The sequence below is a fragment of the Penaeus vannamei genome, chromosome 19 (assembly GCF_042767895.1).
Source record: "Penaeus vannamei isolate JL-2024 chromosome 19, ASM4276789v1, whole genome shotgun sequence".
Classification (NCBI taxonomy): Eukaryota; Metazoa; Arthropoda; class Malacostraca; order Decapoda; family Penaeidae; genus Penaeus; species Penaeus vannamei.
In genome coordinates this window covers 3741778-3754216 of record NC_091567.1, presented here as the reverse complement: position 1 = coordinate 3754216, position 12439 = coordinate 3741778, and the positions used below count along the sequence as shown (strand labels likewise).

Genomic DNA, 12439 nt, shown 5'->3' with positions numbered 1-12439 from the left:
CCTTTCTTTCCATCTATAGCGGTATCTAGCGTACAAAGTTTTTTTTATTAAATTGAGAGGATGGTTTAAGTAATACAGACCCCCCAGAAGTTCTCTCAGATTCTTCTTGCCTCTCAGGAAGTGACCAAAACAAAATTCCATATATTTTATTGTATTTTCATGTATTCTTATTTTCCTTACATTGAATGACTTCGATTTTTGTGCTAAATCTCCAGTATATTTAAAGTTTATGTTAAAGTTCTTAATTATGTTTAATCCTATTTAACTTTTGTTCACACTGTTTTAGGTACGTATCAAACCGAATGTAATAAGAAGTCATTATTTTTATTTGTTCAGTTTTTTATCAGTATTCAGTAACTCTTAGAGACTTTTCTGCAAACTGCAAAGTCAAAATGGGTAGGGGAAGTGAAACAAAATAAAATTGAAAAGAGTTGTTCATTATATGAATCAATACACAAATAACTGAAAACTAAAACCAAATTTAGTTCTGATAAAGTCCAACCAGAATAATCTGACATTTGTCACAATAAAAATATTCTCCATTTATGAACTATATGAACTATACAAACACTGCAGCCCAAATAAGTGTTATTCAAAAAGGTAATGAAAATGGTACTGATGGTATATTAACAATAATACACTGATGATAATACAAAATATATTAAAGACATTGCAAGGATGAAGCTATACTATCCATGAATAGAAGTCTGTAATAAACCCCCAAGATGAACATGTCAAATATCTGTTCAATGTAAATCACACATTTGACTTCTTTACAAAAATCCCAACATGAAGACCATGTGTAAAGGCAATATCTGGTATAATGAAGTCCACCAGGTCTCAAGTTAAGTCAATTTGATAAGATCTCCATACACCTAATTCTAAATGTTTCACAATGATTCATAAATCACATTCCACTGCAGGAAGAAAAATCTATGATGATGATGTCGTTGCGGCGTTACGTAACTGCACAAAAGTGAACACGCTTGGCTTTGACTTGAAGGTCCACAATATTCAATTAGCCTTGAGGAACTAGTAGTCTTCCTTGGGTGCATCAAGGTCCCTGTACCCAACCCTGTTGGAGAGAAAGGATTTGACATATATTACACTCGTACAAAAGACAATAAAAACAGATTTTACACAGATTGACAGACTGCTGAAAGGGAAGTGCACTTGTCATCTAAGGCACTCTTTATTATTTGAGGGATAAAATACATAAAGAGCTGACACCAATGTGTTGCTGCTGGAACCGAGTGCAGACGTGACAAGAGCGCAACACCTTCCTGGGAAGCAATAAGCAAAGCAGTTTAGCAGAGGCATTCTTTTCCTATTATAGGTTCAGTAAGCTATTTTGTTACAAAGAAAGTAATATTTCTATAATATACCTTTTAAATCCACAGGCAAATAATAATGACTCATTTAAGCAAAGGTGAAAATAAATTCAATAATCCAGAAATATTATTTTCTGATGGCATGAACTATGGTTTGTGCTGAGGAGAGCCCCAGCCAAGAGCATAGCTATGTCCTGCCTCTTGGTAACAATTTTACAAAGATAATGTTGAGTGGTATATTGTGGGGAGTAATCCTAGAGAGTGCAAGTCTTGATATTTTGTCTATGAAATGAACAAAGGGGCCTTTTGAGTAAAAATATGAACCAACTTTTCTTACTACTTAAGAGTCAACGTTCTATATAATAAGAGTAAAACTAAAGAGAATTTCCAATAATATGAAACCTGTAACATATGTGTCTGCTGAACACATTTGGCTCTTGGATGATAGAGGCAAGAGTCACATTCAACTACGACATAACAGCAAGCTTTACCGGCCAACATCTCTTCTTTGGGAAAAACCTCTCCCCCAATTTCTCAAACAACATCACCTGTTACCAAGAGATGTAACAATAACGGCTAAACTGAGACCTCATATTTGGAACGGTGCGTACAATTGGGCAGGCGGCGTCAAGGTTAAAAGAGATCTGTATCATCGGGAGCATCCAAGTCATGGTAGCCAATGACTTCCCGCGGGTCACCCGACCTAAGGAAACAAAAACCATTACTTAGTCGATGCCAGAGACCCAGCCGATGCAAGGCCTAGCAGCTGTACGGCCTGGAATAATCCTCACTGCCTATGCAAGATATATCTTACCTCCTGAGATATGCAAATCTAACAATACCTTCACTCTAGAAAAAAGGGTCGAAACTTCCCTTGCATCTATCGCTCAAAACTATCTCTGTTTAATAGCTCACAGATAATAGTAAGCATTTAAGTTTCCTGAATTATTGATCTAAGAGAAGATAAGGCTGTTTTGCTACTAAGTCCTAATATATGCCACTGAAAGACACAACTGCAAAAAAGGAAGGAAGGAAGGAAGGATAGAAAGAAAGAAAAAGATAAATTCAAATCAAATTACCCATCAAGTATGCCACAACAAAATAAGACAACAAATAAAAAGTTCAGGTACATTGAAGTAAGTCTTAGTAATAGTAAAAAGAAAAAAATATTAATACGGAAAAGTAGTAAAAAATCAAGGAAGCAAGAAAAAAGAAACGAAAAGAAAAAGAAAGAAAAGAAAGAATTTCCAACCTCATTTTCTCCTATTAAAGAAGCTACATAATGAATTCTCTTTCTGATGCCCTTTCGTGTACACAACACTTGCGGTTTCTAAACACCAGGACTAATTTATGCAAATGAGCACACTATTTCACTTTCACTAGCTATTTCTTATTTTCCTACAGTACAAATACGTAACTAGTAAAATTATAACTTTCTATTAATATCATAAAATCAACTATGAATTAGTATTATTTGGGGGGCTGTTAAGCATGTATATTAACCTAATTCTCTTTTTAATTCCTACTTTAACATGAGCACTTGATGAGGATGGCAAATTTAATAGAAAAATGATACATAAATTAAACTCTGAAATTGAGGCCAGCAAATAATAAAAATACAAAAGCACAGAAATCCAGAATACCAACTCACCGCGACCTGTAAGTTACACGTGGCCTGGCATAGGGTTCACGAGCATAGTGGTCACCACGTCCTGCATAGTAATCTTTGGGGTAGCTACTACCATAGCCGTACCCAGGTGCGGCTGGGTATTGCCTACCATATGCTCCACCATAGGCACCATACCTGCAACAGAAAAATCCCATAAGAAATGTGTATCATAGAACATCACATATGTATATTCAAGTTGCTCACTTTAGTTATTTTCATCTTCATATCATATCTGTACATATCTATCATTGGTAGACTCACAAGGTACTCATAAAAAGATAGGTAGCAGTGGCATCACCATTTAGGAGTATTTTGACAGTTTATGGTATGGATCACCTTATCAAAAATAAGGCTGAAAATTTTGTTATACATTCAGTAATTATAACACTGAACAAATTAAATTATACAAATAATGATTTATTCAAAACTTTACTTCATCTCCAGGTGCATCTTTATTGGCTAAACAAATTGGTGTTATTGGCCCCTTTACACCTGTCAGTCAGTGATTTATTATGGTAAATGTTTCCTCAATATATTTTCTTTGGAAGTTATTTTAAAAGTTCACCTTAAAATAATGGAAACTCTCAACAAATCAAGAAAGCCAAGCAAGATTTGCCGTAAATGATGGTAAAAGAGCAGGCTTAGCTCTGCAGCTCTAAACTAGGATTTTCACCAAGGCAGAGTGCTGCAACCTACTCCATGAGTACCTTGATACAGAGTCAAAGGTGAAAACCACCTTACCCAGGTGCTTGCTGAGGATAGGCTGCAACATATGGGTCGGGCCTGTCATCCTTTCTGCCTCCATGCTTATTCCCAGGATATTCTGGTAGCTGAGGTCTCTTAGGATCTCTGAGATAATTGTTGAAGTAATCCACCTGAAAGATGACAAAGCACATGTTATGTTATGTTAAGAACAGATCGGCCAAATGGAAATGATCTCTACACTTCAGTTAAGGTTTTCTACTTCCAATTCAAAATAACATACCTCTTTTTTGACCTCTTTGACTTTCTCAGCATGCTTGATGAGGATGTGTTTGTGTACATACTCTGCACCCTTGAACTTCTTCCCACAGAGGGGACACTGCCACTTATCCTTGGCTACCTCTTGAGTGTTGGACTGGACAAATTTCTCTACCTCTTCCTCTGCCTCTTTCAGACCTAGTGATGAGTAGGACGTGTTAGTAAGCTTAGGATAATTTACAGATGACAGTGATGTGCACTTTACTTAATTCACAAACATTCATATAGAACATGATTTTCTAATTTCATTTCAAAAGATTATATGGTATTACTACCTAATTTCTTTGCTTCATCATCACTAAGTTTGGTCAACGGTTGCAGGAATGATCCAATCTTGTTCTCAAAGGCTCTACAATAATCTTGTACTTCTTGAGGTGTTACTTTACTTGAGGGTGGGATGCCACGGGCATGCATGATACCACACCTATTGGGCATTTCATCTTCATTGGGGTATTCAGAGTGATTGTAATAATCCACTGAATGCACAATACGCAAGTAAAGGAGTAATCTATCCAATACCTGTAAAAAAGAAACATATATGTAACAATAATTGTACAATTATGTATGTATTGAAATCTGTAATACCACTAAAACATATGAACCTTTAGTGCACTTTTAAAAAAATGTTTCAGGTTTTCCTTACTTTAATCAGACTAGGGTCTCTTTCAATTGCTTCTCCCTCAGCCTTTTCCTCACTATTGTTGGCTGATGCATCATTAGCTCCAAGTAATTCCTCCTCCTCTGCACTAGCCTCTTCTATTAAGTAGTCTGTTATGTTCCGAAGCACAGGATTCGACGAGGAAGTCAGGCTCAGCAGCTATTGTCAACCAAATAAAATATGCTAGCATCAACAGGAATGTCAGAAACATAGTTTGGTTAGATTTTTAACATGAACTGTCTCTCACTATATAACCAATGAATGGAGTCTTACTGCATTGTCCAGGTTTTCAGTTGACTCGATCCATAATCCCCAACGAGAATCAAGGTTCTGGATGATCTTGGCCGATAACTTGATATCTGACCGGACTACACTGCGATGGGAAGTGATTCCATTTACGGTGCGAATGCGTCGGCTCAGATCTCTATTGACAATGGCCCCGAGTTCACAGTCTCTTAGCTGTACAAGAAAAAATTGTTAGGTTCACATCAAAATTCATGACCATCTAGTTTCATATACATTAATACAATATAATCATGCACTGAGCTCTGACTGCTACAAAATTATTCACTTTTAACTTTCTAAGAATAGTATAGAACACTTACTCTAATGTTATTCAGGTTCCAACAAATGTCCTTAATGTTGACGTCTCTCTTGAATGTTACCCATCCACGTCTGAACCACCTGCGTTCTGGTTGAGGGTCTGCAATGGCAGCTCGCAAAAATCCATTATATCGTCGACACATCTGGAAAACAGAATACCCTGGTTATGTAGATGAAATTTATATCATTAAAATACGTATGAAAAGAAAGAGAAGGGAGACAAATACAGGGAATAACTATTCTTGCAAGGGAGGTAAGGACAGGGATCAAACTATTCTTTTGTGTTAACACTTACCGCTTCAACTTCTTGCTTGGTTATTGTTGGTGCCAAATTCCTCAAGAAGATGGATGCTGTTTTGTGGAGTGCTCTGGGTTTCTGTTCTTCTTCCTTACCCTCCTCCTCTTCATCCTTTTTGGACTCCTTATCTTTTTCTTCCTCTTTCTCCCCATTCCGAGAAGCGGTTTCTACAAGTAAACAGAAATTAGTTCCTTCCCAGACACTTGCCAACATTTTACAATAAAAGAAGTTCTATTTGATGATATTTTGTATCTTTCCACAAAATAAGTTCTAAATCGAAGAAATCAACATATTTCCCATATCACTTCCACTTCCAACAGCCTTGAAAGACATCCTTACCTTCATCCAGATCTTCCTTATTCTCCTCTTCTCCTGGGGGCTGCAATCCATTTTCTTTCTTCTCCTCCTCTTTGCTCTTCTCTTCACCCTCTTCAGGTTTTTCTTCAGTCACATTCTCCTCCTCTTCCTTCTCCATGCCAGGGGGTGGCGGCTCTTTCAGGTCTTCCTCCATGGGCTCGTCATCCGAATCGCTTGATGAACTAGATGAAGAACTGCCAGAGTGCTTTCGCTTCCGGGTTTCTGAGAAAAGAATGAGGCAGGTGCATTTAATTAGACTAGCTTTGTAAAAAGTGTCTGATAATATGCTAAAGGCTACTTTGTTAAATACATACGAAGATGTGAATATCAGAATTTGTAAAATAAATCAAAGTCACTGCCCCTTATAATTTTTTGGCAGAAGGAATTCATTAATTTCACCATTGGATAACATTTCACTACACTGGTTTTGTGCAGATTGTCGTCCAGGACCAATCCAAGACACTAACCTTTTTCTCCTTCATTAACCTTCTGTTTCAGGTATTCCTTAGCTTTCTTCTGTAACTCCATCTGTTCCTCTGACATGTCCATCTTTAGTGGTTCATCAGGATTCTTTTCTTCCGATTTCTCCTTCTCTTCACCCTCATCTGAGCTTGAGTAGAAAAAAGATAACATGAGTATGTGATTTCCATACCTTCACAGGCTCTTTCAAACACGATACAAGTGAAGGAAAGGGTTTTATGTGAAATGAAGATGAAAAAAAAATCATTAGCAAAAGAGTAAGGAGGGGGGGGGGGGGAGGGAACATATAGCAACAGATAATCAAAAAGTAAACTTACTCCTCTCCCAAAATAAATGGCTTCTTTTCTTCTTCAATTGGCTGGGACTTGACATCCTCCTCAGGTGCTTGGTCCAAGACCTGAAGATCAAGGTCCGTGCCTCCCTCCAGCTTGATGACCACAGAGTCCAAAAGCTTCAGAAGTTGGTCTGACTGATCAGCATCAACGCTAATGTTCTCCATTCGATTCATTTCAAAAAGTTCACAAAAAACAGACACTCTTCTCTGTGAAAAGGAAAATGTGGAATATAACTATCATAAACATCAAAGGTAAACATAACAAATTATCTTGAATTATGAAACAAATAGCAGAGGACACAAGGATAATGAAGCACTTACCTTCAAGTTTGACAGCTGCTCATCCCGTCGCTTCACACACTCCTCTGGGTGGTACTTGGCCTTAAACCTGGTAAAGTATTGCAAAAATATAAGACATATGGCAATTTTTCCCACTGAATAAAACACCTCACTTACTCCTCTTTGATCAGCGTCCTATAGAGCCTTTGTTCCTCAGCTGCCGTCAAACTTACAATTCAACTTGGTTGTATACATCAAAAAAACAAATCCACTGTGAAGCTAGGTATTACACTAGACTGATGTTGAAACAGTAATCTGAACTAGCATTCGTGCTAATTACTGATGCTGTCGCCGATTCTTGATCCTTTGCAGATTACTATCATTATGAGAAAAGGTGACAAGGGAAGAAAATTTAGTAGAAGAAATGTTACCATTAGGCAAAGTAATCTCACCTGCCTGAGTGGAAAATTGCCACCTGTACCACACATGGGCTCGATACACAGAGCGGAGCGAACGACGGGTCATTGTGCGACCCCCTGCCTAGCCTAGACATTCATATCGCATCACTAACACTGCATTGCGCGCAGCGACCCTAGCTAACCGCGTTTAGGAGCCCAATGTGTGTTTTTCATCAGATCGTCAGAACAGAAATTCTAGCTGGCTTGCGGTGTGCAGTAGTTTGTAGATGCTGGAAAAGCAACTGTCAGGAGGCAAGTGTTAGATTAAGTATGGGTGGAACCTCAAGATGAGATTGCCCACATTTATAGGACTTTAAACCTAAAAGCTTAAAAAGGTAACCTATCCTAACTCTAATTCTAACATACTTCTTTCAACCCGAAATGAATGACACCAAAGAAAAAGGATGAGGAGAATAAAGAAAACATACATTTCAGTTTTTCTGAGCTACCCAACTATGAATTAAGTACATCTAGCTTAATCATCTACTACAAATAAGAAGAAAATGATGTGAAAAGTAAAAAAGACAAAGGACAAACAGTCACAAGTAAAATCTATAATTCTACTCAACAATATCTTCTTGCACACCTGCCTATACACAAGAAATACTTAAATCATAAAGGCTTCCACATAAAGAACTCTAAGATGAGCTAAACTGGCACAAAGATTAAGAAGTTTCTATTCTACTGAGGACCTACACCATGAAGAGCCTTAATAACAAAAGATAACAAAAAGAATTCTCTAACCTTGCAGTTCCAAATTCTCTCCACTGGAAGAGTTATTGCCAACAATAACCATATGCCCCCTCCCTACCCCAAAGCCACTCACAACCCATACCATTTTCTTCTTACAATTCTCCTTCCCATCCTATCCTCAACTCTTTAGCAAGGTATACCCCTCTCGAGTAGGAAGGTGATGTTACAGGGTGCTCACCATTCTTCTTCTTTATGGTTGATAAAGAATTCATTTAGCTGTTGTCTTTTGAACTCAAGCTTGTAGTCTGAATACTTCCTCAGTGCCTCCTCCTCCGAGATGGAGTCGTCGCACTGCTCCATAAAGGCTTTGAAAGTCATCATTGGTGGCTGCGTTGGGCCCAGTTCATCTAACCTGAAATATGAGGGAAGAGAAAATGGAAATATTCAACATTTTATCGTTACAAATACATATTTTACACACACACAGAAAAATAAAGATAAAAATTACTTAAAACATTACTAGGTCACTTGGAGTAACAAATCATAATGACTACTAACATTACGAACTAAAATTGAAACTTTTTAGTGGAATTATTACATGTAGATAATCATATTAAGACCCTTAATCATGTATGAGATAAAAACAGAACCTAAAAAGAGGTCCTCTTCTTAGATTAAGCACCTATATATGTACTCATTGTTGTATATACATTGCTGTTACCTATTCACAAAAAATTTATGTCAATCCATTCTATCAACACAAAGCATGATCACATTACATAAGCATGCAGTACATAAAAGGATGTAATTACAATCTAAAACATACATACAATAAGAGGTAAACAGTACATAAAATTGATAATTTTCTATGGAAAAAAGTCCCAAATTAAAATTCAAGATTTGGTGATAATTGATGTGCTCATGGGTAGACAATTTGTAAATATGTAAACACTTGGAGATTGATGTGACTGCACGTTACATCAATCAACATTTGTTGAAATCAATTCCTGCCATCTCCCACTTGTCAAAACTAATTCCCAGAATATCTTACAATTAACATATCTATTGCTTCTATGATCTGTTTACCTTGGAAGACTGCCAAAACTTAAGGAAAATTCTGGAAATGTATCTTTTGCAAAGAATTTCACAATTGTTTTGCTTAAAGCTTCTACCAATTATGCAAGAAGCCTGGACAAACAACATGAGCTAACCTTCCACCACCACCAGCATGACCAGATGGATGGCCGTAATCCTGCCCGTAGCTACCTCCATAGGCCCCATAATTTGCTCCTGCCCCGCCACCGCTGCTCTCATATGGATACCTTCGGTCGTCCCTGTTTGTGTAATGTCAGAAATAAATCAATACCATGACTGAAGTTACTCCAGCTGCACACAGACACAATGTTTTTGTTTCACACTTTGTACAAAAAATGTACAAATAGGACTGTGAAACCAGTCTGAAAATATGCCGTTAAAGATGTGCAACTTACCAGTCCTGCCTCATCCGCTTAATGGGAGGAGACATGTCATGTCTTCCAGGAGAGTAGCGGTCACGGGACCTTCCATAGTCCCTACCGTATTCACGACGTGAGGATCCACGTTCTCTGCTACCCCAACTATCACGGCCTCTGTAAAAAGAAATCCCAATAATACATAAAGAGTTTAATAAATATTTAGACTATGCATTGTTATCCTTTGATACATCTGCAGCTTAACTTTTTTAATCTCTGAAGACAATAATATTAAATAGAATGAGTATATTTTGAATTTATACAAATCTGTGTAGTATAGCTTTAACATTCTAACTGATAAACATGTACATACAATCATACAGTTTGATAATAATTTAGCATGTTACTTTCTTACCTGTCAGCCCAGTCATCCCTTCCTCTCCTACTGTCATCTCTACGGTCTCTGGTGCTGCTGCTGCTTGTGTACTCTGACCTCTCTCCACGGAATTTATCACGTCTACGTCGCTCATACTCATCATCACTGTCTGCCATGGCTTCTTCTGCAAAATCAAAAAGCATGAATGTCTCAAACTACTGATACATTTAAAAACTAATAAACAAATACATTCAACAATCAAATCCCTTAGGAATCCACCTATACATGCTTAAAAAAAAAAAAAAAGAAAAAAAAAAAAAAAAAAAAAAAAAAAAAAAAAAAAATTAAAAATAAAGAAATCCAGACCGTAGAAAGAAGCGAAAGAAAGTTTGACGTTTCATGATATAGAGGTTTTTTGTTTATCATTTTACGGTGTGGCTCTATCTTGAAGTACAAACTGAGGTAAAGAGAATATTTCCTGAGGGTGTTGGGGGGTGGAGCCCCCTATCAACCCTTCCTTTGGACATTGCTGAAGGGCACACCTAGTCACAACAGCTTAAATTGTCAGATTAGGTTCGTGTATTCGTCAGTACGTTTTTTTGAGGGGTTGGAAAGTGTGAACTGTAGATTTTCCGGAAAGGTGGGTTGGATTCCATTAGTATAAAAACAAAAGAAAAAAAGGCAAGTACATCTTAAGTTTAATTGACCGATTTTAAGCGTTTTTTTTTTCTTAGCTGGTTATGCATTTTTCCCAATCAATTCTTGTCAACGCCTGTTTTACCCCATAATTTCCCTAACACACTTCCTGCCCTCCCCTGCTATTAGGACTATCAAATCAAGATCATCAATGAAGAGATGGTACTTAATCTCCTCAACAATTCTTTTGCAAAAGAAACAATGCCAAGAATCGATGATATCATTGGTGGATTTCCTGCAGAAAAACATACCTTTATTCCGACTTACGCTCTGGAAGGGTGTGTCGCTATTGGTGACAATTACCCCTTTAACCCACTTGCAACGGTACATTTTCAAGCCGAAATTAATATTTTCTGGGCGCCTTCAAAGTCAACGCATGGGAGAGTCCGAGAACCTGCCTGTGTGCCACCCGCCACGGGCAAAAATCAGAGCGCAAACTCCAATCTAGCTTCACACCGGCGGGATGCCTGGTAATGTTTACTTTTCCATGTGTTTTATATGTGAGATACCCGTCGTAAGTGGGCTAAATTCCCTGATATACTCCATGCCCTCCACTGCTATCCGGACTTAACACATCAAGATTGTAGGCTGTGATTGCGACGGAACTCAGATCTGTTCTCATCACGTAACAACAAATCTTATTATGCGAAAATTGTTTGGGGAGCCACGATTTTCATAACTGATCAAATAACCTAAGGATGGTACGCATCTTTATAATTTCCCTAGCAAGTCACTACCTGTTTACAACCTGCCGAAGGAGATCAATAAACGACAAAAACATGAAAGTAGGTCTCTCCTGACAGTTCAAAGGCTAGTACATACGAAGGCGAGATACACCTTGCCTATCCGTGGAATGCTTGACACAGACAAGGAAAGCAAGTGGAGTCCATATGAAATGTAAGTACCCGTTTGACCTACTTCTAATTCCTGCACCTAGATGCTATTAACTTACATAGAAAAGATATAATCAATAATAAGATACACTGATAAAGTACATTAGTCTATTATAATACTTATGAAAACAAAGGGAGGCTACACGAAATAAGCAATATCCTAAATATATACCATAAGTGTCAAACTACAAGAAATGTCAAACTACATTAGACGTCGCAAAAACTATGTGCTTATACTTAGGAAGTGCTCTGTGACTCACTAACACAAGGATATCTGCTATAGTTTACTTATAACAATTAAAAATATTGGGTTGTGGTCACGTCCACCCAAGATTTCACTTTCATTATTTTGATCAATCACACAACCTACAGCTGCCAACCATATGCAAATATAATAACACCAGTCATAAATATGATAAGGATACACCATAACCAACCTTTCAGGGTGGCGATTTAGGTTCCCTTCTAATATTATTTGACAGTTTTCTTCGCGTGGGCTTGGTGCCGGCCTCAGCGTCTGTCAACAAACATGGCCGACGTCATAGGCGTGAGCAGCGGCTGGCTTGATGGTTCTTTACCAATTTATTATTTCATTGTCTTTTTACTTATCTCTTTAAGGTACTTGTGTAAATGACAATAATGTGAGATATTTATTAATAATGGAATTATTAATCTTCATTGTGGAGTGTTTAAAGGCGTGAAGGTTAACGTAGTCAATGGTTCTTTTATCAATTCGTGACATATATTCGTGTCAAAGCAAATCTTCCAGCGTGCCATGCTGTTTGAAAATATCGCAGGATCAATAGATCATTAGTTTTAACTATATTTTAGTCTGAATATTTT

The 12439-nt window shown here is 37.5% G+C and overlaps 1 protein-coding gene across 4 annotated transcripts; it reads right to left on the bottom strand.

Annotated features, from left to right (window-relative positions):
* Nucleotides 1-418: 418 nt before the first annotated feature.
* Ars2 (arsenic resistance protein 2) lies at nucleotides 419-12173 on the bottom strand. 4 transcript variants are annotated; one of them, XM_070133736.1, is made up of 19 exons: nucleotides 12034-12173; nucleotides 10047-10191; nucleotides 9671-9808; nucleotides 9392-9514; nucleotides 8419-8592; nucleotides 7072-7138; nucleotides 6734-6957; nucleotides 6404-6546; nucleotides 5919-6158; nucleotides 5577-5746; nucleotides 5284-5424; nucleotides 4952-5137; nucleotides 4664-4837; nucleotides 4296-4539; nucleotides 3986-4158; nucleotides 3742-3875; nucleotides 2983-3135; nucleotides 1920-2034; nucleotides 419-1075 (listed from the first exon to the last, which is right to left on the bottom strand). In XM_070133736.1, exons 2-18 carry the CDS (start codon nucleotides 10181-10183, stop codon nucleotides 1965-1967), a joined length of 2691 nt encoding a protein of 896 aa, XP_069989837.1. In that variant the 5' UTR covers nucleotides 10184-10191; nucleotides 12034-12173; the 3' UTR covers nucleotides 419-1075; nucleotides 1920-1964. The 4 variants fall into 4 exon arrangements, with proteins under 4 accessions (XP_069989837.1, XP_027237746.1, XP_027237747.1 ...); XM_027381945.2 differs by having other exon boundaries at nucleotides 1943-2034; XM_027381946.2 differs by lacking the exon at nucleotides 1920-2034.
* Between the last annotated feature and the right edge of the window lie 266 nt (nucleotides 12174-12439).